The 11318-nt window shown below is 39.8% G+C and overlaps 1 protein-coding gene across 1 annotated transcript; it reads left to right on the top strand.

Annotated features, from left to right (window-relative positions):
• The first annotated feature begins 3 nt into the window (after positions 1 to 3).
• On the top strand, positions 4 to 6911 carry LOC101988371 (phosducin-like protein 2). The gene is made up of 3 exons (XM_013350776.2): positions 4 to 62; positions 1659 to 1867; positions 6733 to 6911. The coding sequence occupies exons 1-3, from the start codon at positions 4 to 6 to the stop codon at positions 6882 to 6884; spliced, it is 420 nt and encodes a 139-aa protein (XP_013206230.2). The 3' UTR covers positions 6885 to 6911.
• Positions 6912 to 11318: the final 4407 nt, after the last annotated feature.

Here is an 11318-nt window from a genome sequence, read left to right as displayed (position 1 = left end):
GACATGAAGGAGTTCAAATTCTATGCTAGTGAGGAGGAGCCACTGGAGTTTCCTGAGCTTGGGCAATGTGGGCAATCTGACTTATTTCCATGAGGGTTTTATGATGACCCTTCCATGAGGGGTATATCACAACACTTCCTGAGGGTTCTATGATGACAGTTCCATGAAGGTTCTATGATGACAGTTCCATGAAGGTTCTATGATGACGGTTCCATGAAGGTTCCATGAAGGTTCTATGATGACGGTTCCATGAAGGTTCTATGATGACGGTTCCATGAAGGTTCCATGAAGGTTATATAATGACAGTTCCATGAGGGTTCTATGATGACCCTTCCATGAGGGTTCTATGATGACACTTCCATGTTGTGTTCCCTTTGTAAGTAGGTCCAAGCATAGATATGAGTAACAAATCTGGAAACAGATTTATGGTAACTTAATGTAGCTCAGATAAGGAGCCAGTGAAGTGATGGCCAAAGAGAAGAGATAGCAATTTAAAAAGGAGGTAGAGTTGATATGACTTGATACTGAATAGACATTGTAGAGAGATTTTTGGTCTAAGTCAATTTAAGAAATATCAAAAAAAAATATCAGTTTGTTTTTCCACCTTTTGAGCATGGAGTTGGATAAAGAAGAGAAATGACATCTACTAGCTATCTGGAAAAACATTTGAATTTAACATGGAGACAGAAGAGGGAAGTCAGAGGTCAAAAGGAAGTTAACAGAACATGGCATCACAGAAACCAAAAGAGAGCATCCCAAGAACAGAGCGACAGAAGTACAAGAGAGAGAATTTTGTTGTTAGTTTTTCACATACACACACACACACACACACACACACACACACACATGCACACACACCTTTTCTTCTTGGTTATGACTACAAGAAAAGAAAATGGTTATTAGAAAGGAATGTGAAGTTATGAGGTTTTCTTTTTTAAAAAAACAAGATTTTGAGCTTTAATATGTTTATGTAAAGTGGAGAAATTCTTTGGAGAAGGGAAAGTGAGAACATTGGAGAGAGAAACAGGATAAAACCAAGGAGTGTGGAAGAAAGTGGTGGTGTGTGGGCGCAGGGTGGCAGGAAGTCAGTCCTGAGCTCACGTGCTGAGCTCAGAGTGGAAGTCTAGGAGGAAGGGATGGAGGGGAGGGGTGGAGGGGCGGGACTTCTGCGATGAATGGAGCGGGAAGAATAGGAAGTTTGGGATTCTGATTCAATAAGCTTTAAATCTTAGATGAAAAATAATTCTGGACACCGGCATCCAGGATGTGGAAGACTGTGGGTAAAGTTTCTTAGAAAGCCAAAGAAGTCTGAGATAACACACTCTGGATGTGAGCACCTGTGCAATTGGAGTGAAAGAGTTGGATCTCTTTCCTTCAGCTCAGGACTACCCCAGAGTCCCTAGACATGCCTGTTCTTTGTGTTCCTATTCCACCCAGGATGATAAGTGATTAAAGAAATGCTAAGTAGAATGTAGTTCACTTAAATTAGGATGCCAATTCCCAGGGTACCAGCATCATTCCTAGGGTACAAATATGCATTTATATAAGAGGTAAATTTCTATTTTTGCCATAGATATTCCCTTGCTTTACTAAACTAAGGGGAGCAATCTGCATTTGAAATACTCTGAATACATTCTTTTATACACTCTCTTTTTCAGCGTCCCCATGTGCTCATTGGTTAACCAGCATCTTAGCCTCTTAGCAAGAAAGTTCCCAGAAACTAAATTTCTTAAAGCCATCGTGAATAGCTGTATTGAACACTACCATGACAACTGTTTACCAACAATTTTTGTTTATAAAAATGGTCAGATAGAAGGCAAATTCATTGGAATTATAGAATGTGGAGGGATAAATCTCAAGCTAGAAGGTAATGATGTTATTTTTTAATGTTTATAAAGTAACAACTAAAAAGCTCTCCAGAGGAACAAGTATGAAAGTTTATTTCTTTGAAACAAAATTTCTATCTTAATTTTCTTCTCTTTTAAAGTTTTTAAAAATTATTTTAGCATATATGTGTTTACCTGTGTGTGTGTGTGTGTGTGTGTGTGTGTGTGTATGTGTGTGTGTCCCTGTGCCAATGTGCGTGTCTGTTGCACATGGAAGCCAGAAACAGGTGTTGCATTCCCTGGAACCGGAGTTACAGGCATTCATGGTCTGCCATGTGGGGCTGGGATCTGTCTCTCTCCAGCCCCCATTCAGTTCCCTTTTAAAATACCTCCAGATCAGGTTTCCTGTCTGCATGCTTAGAATATCATAATACATTTTGCCTAAAATTCTTAATGTGTCTGACTAAAATAACTTTTAAAATGCAAACCATCTCATTTAGCATTCAGTCCACGTCCTCAGCTCTGTTCCTTGGTCCTGGGTAGTGCCTGCCTAAGTCGGGCTGGGCTTAGTCACTGAAGACCCCAGTGAGCTTTGTGCTCACTTTCTCCTATAGTCTCTACCTTTACCTAAATTCCCCACCTTCTGTTCCAAACCCTGTTCCTAAGGTTCTCCTCATTTCCATTTATCCTACCATGTGTCCCCGGACTGATTAAATGTCTTTCTGTTTTGTGAAGCTGAAATTCTTTAGCATCATCACGCTAGATTATGCCGTTCAGTGACACTGATACTCACATCGCTGTGTTGCTGGAACCTGCATCCTTATCCACAGCTCTTACCATGTTGTATGGTGAAACTCTGGACCCATTAGACAGCAGCTTTCCATTACCCTCTCTCCCGCCCCTGGAAGCCATCAATATGCTTTCTGTCTTTATGAAGTTGATGGTTTTAGACACATCATGAGGTAGGATAATACATTTTCTTTTTTCTTTTGTGCCTGCTGTCACTCATTATCAACATTCATCCTTGGTTTCCTTTCTGCAGTCTGAACAGTGGCCCGTGTCCAACAGCCACATTGCAGGCATTCTTCCTTCTCAGTCGACACTTACATTGCTTTTGCCTTTTGATTGTTATGAATAATGCTGTGAAAATAATTTTGAAATTTTCAGTAATTTTGGAAATAAACCCAGAATTATATTGCTAGGTCATATGACTATTTTGTATTTATGTTTTGAGGAACTGGGTCATTTACTTGTACTTTAGCCATAATGTGCATGTGAGCATATATATATGTATGTATGTATGTATGTATTTTAGCGTGTGCACACAAAGAGAAATGTAAAGAATGGTTGTATTTAAAATTGAAACTGTTCGGTAAATTGCAGTATAGGATCCTCAACCTTGTTTTTTAAGCTTAACAATAATTTTTCAAACGTCTTCCTTTTATATCTGATTTAATAACTTTAAATATTATCATTCTCTCATTAAATACCTCTTAATTTATGGGCTTGTCACTTCCTTTCTGAGGGAAAGTGAGCTGATTGCCATTTTCTAATGACAATTTTTCTGTCATCCTTGTGCCATTTGTGAAAAATCTCTTTGTCTTTTCCACTTTTTAACTCCACTAGGAAGGGACCTGTGATGGTGTTGTCAACTTGATAAGTTAGACTCACCTGAGAGGTGGACTTTGGGCTGTCTAAGGGGGATTACCTTCATCATGTTAAGTAAGGTGGAGAGCCCCGTAGACTGTGGGTGGTACCCCCCTAGGCAGAGGGTACTGCAGTAGAAGTGGAGGAAGCCTGCTGAGCATGTATGTATGCCTGTATCCACTGCTCTCCCCTGACTGCAGACATAATGGACTATAACTTGGAACTGTGCACTAATAGACCCTTTCTCCCTTAATTTTCTTTTGCCAGAGTGTTTTTTATCACAGCACAAGGAAAAGAAACTAAGGCTCTACCAACGATGCTGTTGATTTCCCTCATATCAGCCCTGTAAGAGAGTTCTCATTGCCCACAGGTCTTAGAATTGTTTTGCTGCTGTGATTTTGTCAAGCTGACAAATAGACAATGATATCGTTTTGGGTTTGGCAATATTGGGAATTGAACCCGGGGCAGGGCCTTATGCACACTAGGCGAGTGTTCTACCCTCAGCTATAATGTCACTACAGAATATCCTGTCACTCTTTAAATTTGGAATACTCGTGGGATTAGCATTCTTTCATAGATGTTGGTCATTTGGTGTCTTCCCTTTGCTTTGCTCATTTTTCAGTGTGTTCTTTCAGTGGATTGCAGAAGTCTGTGAAGTTCTGTCCACTGCTTCTATGGTGTCGCACACAGGTTCCTGGCAGCTCTCCACTTCAAATTTCCTTTCTCTGAGTACATGTATTATCTGTGATTGAGCTCAACCTCCACCTCTGAGCTACACTTCCAGGCCAACACTGCTTCTTTCTTTTCTCTTGATACAGAGTCTGGCTCAAACAATCTTCCTTTTGCAGCTCAAGTAGCCAAGGCTCTAGATATGCATACCTGGGTCTAGTTTCCCTTTATTGTCAGGCAAAAATTGTATTGGTAGAGTCAAACTTACTAATCTTTTTTTTAAATTTACTAACCTTTTTAAATTATACTTATCATGCTTCCCTTTAAAAGCCATCATATATATTTTTAAGATGAAAAAGGAAAAAAATATCCCCCTATATTTTCTCGTAGTAGTTTATTTTTATTCTTGGTTAGGTCTTAAATAACATTATAATGAAGTATTACAAAGAATGGATCTAAGTTTTTTTCTGTTGCCCTAATGCCATTTACTGAAACTTCATTTCCCACTGTTTTTAAACTTACTTTTAAACTACAAAGTATGTAAAATACGAACTTTTACAATCTTAGTCGTTCTCCTTATCTTAGTCTACACATTTCTTTTGGAGGGGGGATCTCCCCAGCTGGCCCTGAACTTGTAGTCCTCCTGCTTCAGCATTCCTGGCTGCAGAAGCATAGATAGGTGCGTCCCGCCTTGCAACTTCCGTTCTTTTTGAGGCTAGATGGACAGTCAGGGTCCTTCTGTTTTGATCTGTAATAAATGCTGCTACCAAGAAAGCCAGTGTGCAGACACCTGCTGCAGTTCCTTTCTCTGTCCATCTGCCAATACCCAGAACTGCAATTGCCAGATCATACAGTAATTCATAAGTTATTTTAGGAATTGCCATACAGTTTTTTCTAGCGGTTATACCACATCACACTCTACCCAACAGCGTTCAAGGTGCCCACGTTCTCTCTGACCCTTTCAGCACTGGTTAGTTTTTGTTTTTGAAAATAACCATCCTGGTGCATGGGATGAGGTGTTTTCTGTTTCTGCTGTAATTTTTACATGCACCAATTTATTTCTGAAGTCTCTGCTGTATTTTTTCAATCCCTGTATTAATAGAACACTGAAGTTAGTGTTGTGTTTTGGTAATTTATATATTTTTTTAAAAATTCTCCTATTAACTGTCTAAATTATTTTCAGGTATATTGGTGTGTGTCTCTTTCCAATAGTTGATTATTTCTTAAATATTGAGTTTTAATCTTTATGAACTACTTAGTTTTTCGCCCTGTACCAGAGCTTTGTTTAGTTAGGGACTTTACTTTGTGCATGCCCATCTGATGCCCAGGAAATGACGGTATCTTGTCAGTTTGGTTATGACCCATATATATTCCTTGTTACTTGACTTCTTCCTTATCTTGTAAGTGTTTCTTCCCAGCCCTCAGCTACTGACTGTTCTTAGTTAGGGTTTCTGTTGCTGTGAAGAGACACATGACCACTGCAGCTCTATAAAGAAAAACATTTAATGGGCTGGCTTTACAGTTGCAGGGGTTCAGTCCATTATCAAAATAGTAGGATATGGCGGTGTGAAGGCAGATGTGGTGCTAGAGTTGAGACTCCCACATTTTGATCAGCAGGCAACAGGAAATGAACTGAGTGTCACACTGAGGGAAGCTTGAGCAAAGGAGACCGCAAGGCCCACCCCCACAGTCATGCACTTCCTCCAACAAGGCTGTCCCTCCTAATAGTGCCATTCCCTTTGTGGGCCACGACATGCTCGAAAGATCCAATTTTGATTTTCCTGGTCATCTCCATCACTTTTGTCTTCCTATTTTTACCAAGATCTTTTATTATATCCCTTCTTTGGGTGGAATTTGTGACAGTTCTCCTGCTTCAGCTTCCCAGATGCTGGGATTACAGCACAAATCACCACATCTGGCTTATTAGCCTCTTGGTATACACTTTTGACCTTATTTTACTCATTTTAAGATGAACATTTTACCTATTTCCCCTGTTAAGGATAACTTTACCCAATGTAATTCTGATAGTGTAACACTTTATCATTCAGGTTTAAATGATCTTCACTTCCACACTATTAATTTTTACATTTGGTCTATTGTGTGTGTGTATGTGTGTGGGGGTGTGTATGTGTGTATGTGTAATGGCATGCCACAGTGTGTATGTTGTGTGTATGTATGTGAATACTGTCATGACATAGTGTGATTTGTGTGTGTGTATACTGGCATGCCATAGTGTGCAGGTTGTATATGTATACTGGCATAGCATAGTGTGATTAGTGTGTATGTGTGTGTACTGGCATGCCATAGTGTTCATGGTGTGTGTGTGTGTGTGTGTGTGTGTAACAGCATGCAATATGTGCACATGGTCAGAGGATAACATTACAAGATTCATCATGTGGGTCTCAGGGATCAATCTCAGGTTGTCTGTCAGACTTGGTGACAAGCTCCTTTATCTGGTGAGCCCTCTCACCATCCCCAATTTCCATGCTAATTTTATTAAGGTCAACTTCTGTTTCATGTAGATGAGAAATTTATCTCCATTTCCCCGAGATTTTTATCCAGTTTAATGGTGGGTTTTTATCTATTGTAGAACTTGAATGGAAACTATCAGAAGTTGGTGCAATACAGACTGACTTGGAAGAAAACCCCAAAAAAGGCATTGCAGATATGATGGTGTCTTCAATTAGAAACATTTCCATTTATGACAGTGATAGCTCCAACAGTGATAATGATGCCAAGTAGAACTAGTTAATAAATAGCTTCAACGTATATGTATTGAATGCTTTATTTTCTATTGACTTTATATTCAGATAAAAAATGTATAGAACTTATTTTTATGTAAGAATTAGAGCCTACATGTCAATTGAAATTTTTTCAGGTGTTTAAGAATATTGTCTCTTGAAAATATGAACTTTTACTCCTTAGTATTTTTCTGTGACTTACTTTTTTCTGATGCCTGTTGAAGAAAACCAGCAAATACCTTAAGTCTTTTGTGTTGCATAATCACTTTCAAAAAGACCCATGGAAGAAAATAAATTTAACTTTATAAATAAAATTAATACATTTTGTATGTATGCATCCATGTATGTATAGATGTACATGCCTATGAATGTGCATGTGGAGGTCAGAGGTTGATTTGAGTATCTTCCTTAATGGTTCTCCTCCTTAATTTCTGTGATAGGGGCCCTCATAGCAAAGCAGGACTGGCTGAGCAAGGAGCGCACCCTTGTCCTCATCCTTGGGTCCTTGCATTCTGCTTCCCAATACTGCATTGCTTTAATGTGGGTACTGAGGACCCGGACAAGGTTCACGTTTGAAGTTTACCTGGGAGCCACCTCTACAGACTTCTAAGTTGGTACATTTTAGAGTCTATTTTCTAGGAAAATCTTATCAAAGAAATGGCTGCCTAGTTATAGCCATTTAATTCCCTAACTCCTTAAGAAATGGATGATTAGTTCTTGTTCAGGATACCTCAATCTTGGGATGAAAGGAAGTGCCTTACTATCATAGAGTCCAGTGCAGCTCTTGCCCTAGCCGATGCACGTAAGCATGAGCATCAGTTCTCCTTCCATGGAATCACGTCTAAAGCATCGCCACAATGTCGTCTTTTCCTTTCCAATTTTATTTGTTTTTATCTCTGTTGGTGTTTTGCCTGCACGTTACTCTGCACATCAACCATGCCTGGTGCTCTGGAATTGGACTTACAGTGAGCTGCCATGTTGGTGATGAAAACTGAACCCAGGTCCTTTGAAAGAGCAGCCAGTAATCTTAACCACTAACTATTCCTCTATCCCTCTTTCTTTTTTTAATAAAAAAATAGTAGCTGTTCATCTCTTTTTTTAGTGTTGAAATTAACAGTTAAAATTAGCTAAAATAAAAGGTAAACTTTTTGCATGCAAAACCTAAGGTTCATGTTGATTTTTTTTTTTACCACTGAATTTACCACTCCATTGCATAAATGTACCACATTTTATTTATCCATTCTTCAGTTGAGGGGCATTTAGGTTGTTTATAGGTTCTGGCTGTTAGAAATAATGTTGCTATGAACATAGTTGAACAAATCTCCTTGTAGTATGATTGAGCATCTTTTGGCTGTATATCCAAGAGTGGTGTTGCTGGTCCTGAGGTAGGTTGATTCCCAATTTTCTATGAAACCACCATACTGATTTTCATAGTGGTTATACAAGTTTGCATTCCCACCAGCAATGAAGGAGTGTTCCCTTACTACACATCCTCTACAGCATAAGCTATTATTGGTGTTTTTGATCTTAGCCATTTTGACTGGTATAAGATGAGTCATTTTGATTTGCATTCCTGATGGCTAAGGATGTTGAACATTTCCTTAAGTGTCTTTCAACCATTTGAGCTTCTTCCATTGAGAATTCTCTGTTTAGATCTATACCCCATTTTTAAATTGGATTATTTGGAATTTTGATGTCTAATTTCTTGAGTTCTTTATATATTTTGGAGATTAGTCCTTTGTCTGATGTGGGGTTGGTGAAGATCTTTTCTCATTCAGTAGGCTGCCTTTTTGTCTTACTGACTGTGTCCTTTGCTTTACAGAAGCTTCTCAGTTTCAGGAGGTCTCATTTATTTATTTTTACTCTGAGTGTCTGTGCTATTGGTGTTATATATAGGAAGTGGTCTCCTGTGCCCATGCATTGTGGGCTACTTCCCACTTTGTCTTTTATCAGGTCCAGAAATTTGCATGCAAATGGATGAAACTAGAAAAAAAAAACATCTTAAGTGAGGTAACCCAGACCCAGAAAGATGAACATGGTATGTACTCATTCATAAGTGGATACTAGCTGAAAAGCAAAGGATTCTGAGCCTATAGTCCACGACTCTAGAGAAGCTAAGTAACAAGATGAACCCTAAGAGAAAAATATATAGATCCGTCTGGGAAGGGGAAATAGACAAGATCTCCTGACAAAATTGGGAGCATGGGGGTAGGAGAAGAAGGGGGCAGAAAGGGAGGAAGAAGGGAGAAGGGGGGAGGAGAACTTGAAGGATTGAGATAGTCGAGATGGGGGAAGGACAGAGATAGAAAGCAAGGAAAGAGATATTTTGATTGAGGGAGACATTATGGGACTAGCAAGAAACCTGGCTCTAGAGAAATTCCCAGGAATCCACAAGGATGACCCCAGCTAAGACCCTAAGCAATAGTGGAGAAGGTGCCCGAACTGGCCTTGCCCTGTAGTCAGACTGATGACTACCTTAAATGTCACCACAGAACCTTCATCCAGCAACTGATAGAAACAGAGACAGAGACCCACAGAAGAGCACTGGGCTGAGCTCCCAAAGTCCAGTTAAAGTATGAGAGGAGTGAGAATATGAGCAAAGAGGTCAAGATTATGATGGGTACACCCACTAAAACAGTCTACCTGAGCTAATGGGAGCTCACCAACTCCAACCAGACAGGAAGGAACCAGCATAGGACCAAACTAGACCCTCTGAATGTGGGTGACAGGTGTATGGCTGGGGCAGACTGACAGTGGCACCAGGATTTATCCATACTGTTTGTACTGGCTTTTTGGGAACCTTTTCTCTTTGCATGGATACCTTGCTCAGTCTAGATATAGTAAGGAGGGTCTTGGATCTTCCCCAAAGCAATGTGCCTTACCCTCTCTGAGGAGTGGATGGGGGTGGGGGAGGAAGGGGGAGGGGATGGAAGGAGGGGAAAGAATGGAAACTGAAATTGAGACAGTTTGTTTCCTTTTTTAATAAAATAAAATAATAAAAAGATAAAAATTTTCCTTCTTAACTCTGATCCATCCAGTAATAAGGATTTTTACACAGACACAGTTCTGAAGACTAACATTTGTAATATACTAGAGCAGGACAATTGTGTGTGATTCCAGCGTCTCCCTTCCACAAGATGTACACACACATTCTTCTAGCAGAGACTCATGCTTATGATATTACAAGCCCCTACCATGTCATAAACACCTTTGTCTTCTCAGTAGCATATAGGTATTTGTCAGTCTGTGAGAAAACTGATATGTCATATTCTTCACTATACTGAATGATTTGATAGGGCAGGAACTTGACAGTTTTTAATTACCCAATACTCAATAATTGTGACTTTATTTTTAACTATCCCTGACAACTGTGTGCTATTGAAATCTGCTCCTCTACTTAGAGAGTCTTATTCAACTTTCCTCCTGTTGTTATGGGCATTTCCAAAAAACTTGTTAGAAGTATATGATCTCTGGCCCTATTCAAACTAACTGGGCTGAATTTTGACTTTCATGAGATGCCTAGGTGATTGGCATGTGCATTGGAATTCCAGGGGCACTATGCAGCAAGCCCCTTAAAGCTTGAGTGCGGTAACCTCTCCCCACACTGGGATATTAGATCATCCAAGTTGAAACTCCAGCTTCAGTTCCAAGTCAGAACTGTATTCAGGAACCCTGAAGATGGAGGAGGTTGCTTTAAGATAGGATCTAGCTATGTAGCCAAGACTGTCTCAAATGGGGTTGTGTTTTAGCCTGTTTTTTCCTTCTCTCCCTTTGTCTATCTCCAAGAACTTAAAATCCACATTGCACCCAAATACTTGTTCTTTAATGTTGACCTCTAGAAACTGGGTCAACCTTTTATGGCACGGTCTCATGCTCAGTGTAGACACGGATCAGGGTTAGCCCCATTCCGCTGATCTCTTAGTACTGTTCCCCCCTCACCCCCAGAAGTATTCCTAGGCTTCTTGCTGTTAGAACTTTCTTTTTCTGTAGGTGTCAAAATGGTTCAAGCCCAGCAGTCAAATCACGAGAAATATCATACCCTGGCCTTATCAAATGGTGGGGATGTATGCTTTGATTTAGTTCAGCCCATCTCTGGTCAGTGGTTTCAAGTCTCTTTCTTCCTGTTTGGTAAGTATTGATAATATTGATAAATCTCCCTTTAAACTCTCAACATTTAGAGACACCTTCAATTTGACACTATTAAAGCCTTTAGTCACTTAACATGGAAGGAAAAGGGGAGTAAAGAAAAAGACAGCACTCAGTAGGAACTCAAGGAGATGTGGCTTCAGGGGTAGACATGGATACAGAGGTAAAGAACACAAGTCTGAGGGCAGCCTGGGCTACAAACATTATTGAGACTTGTCTTAATAAGAGCCAATAGCTGGAGATGGAGCTGAGGGGTAGAGTGCCTTGATCCTTAGGGCAAGCACATGCA

Source organism: Microtus ochrogaster, linkage group LG1 (genome assembly GCF_000317375.1).
Source record: "Microtus ochrogaster isolate Prairie Vole_2 linkage group LG1, MicOch1.0, whole genome shotgun sequence".
Taxonomy (NCBI): domain Eukaryota; kingdom Metazoa; phylum Chordata; class Mammalia; order Rodentia; family Cricetidae; genus Microtus; species Microtus ochrogaster.
Note: the sequence above shows the minus strand (reverse complement) of the source record. Positions and strands in the feature narration are given on the sequence as shown.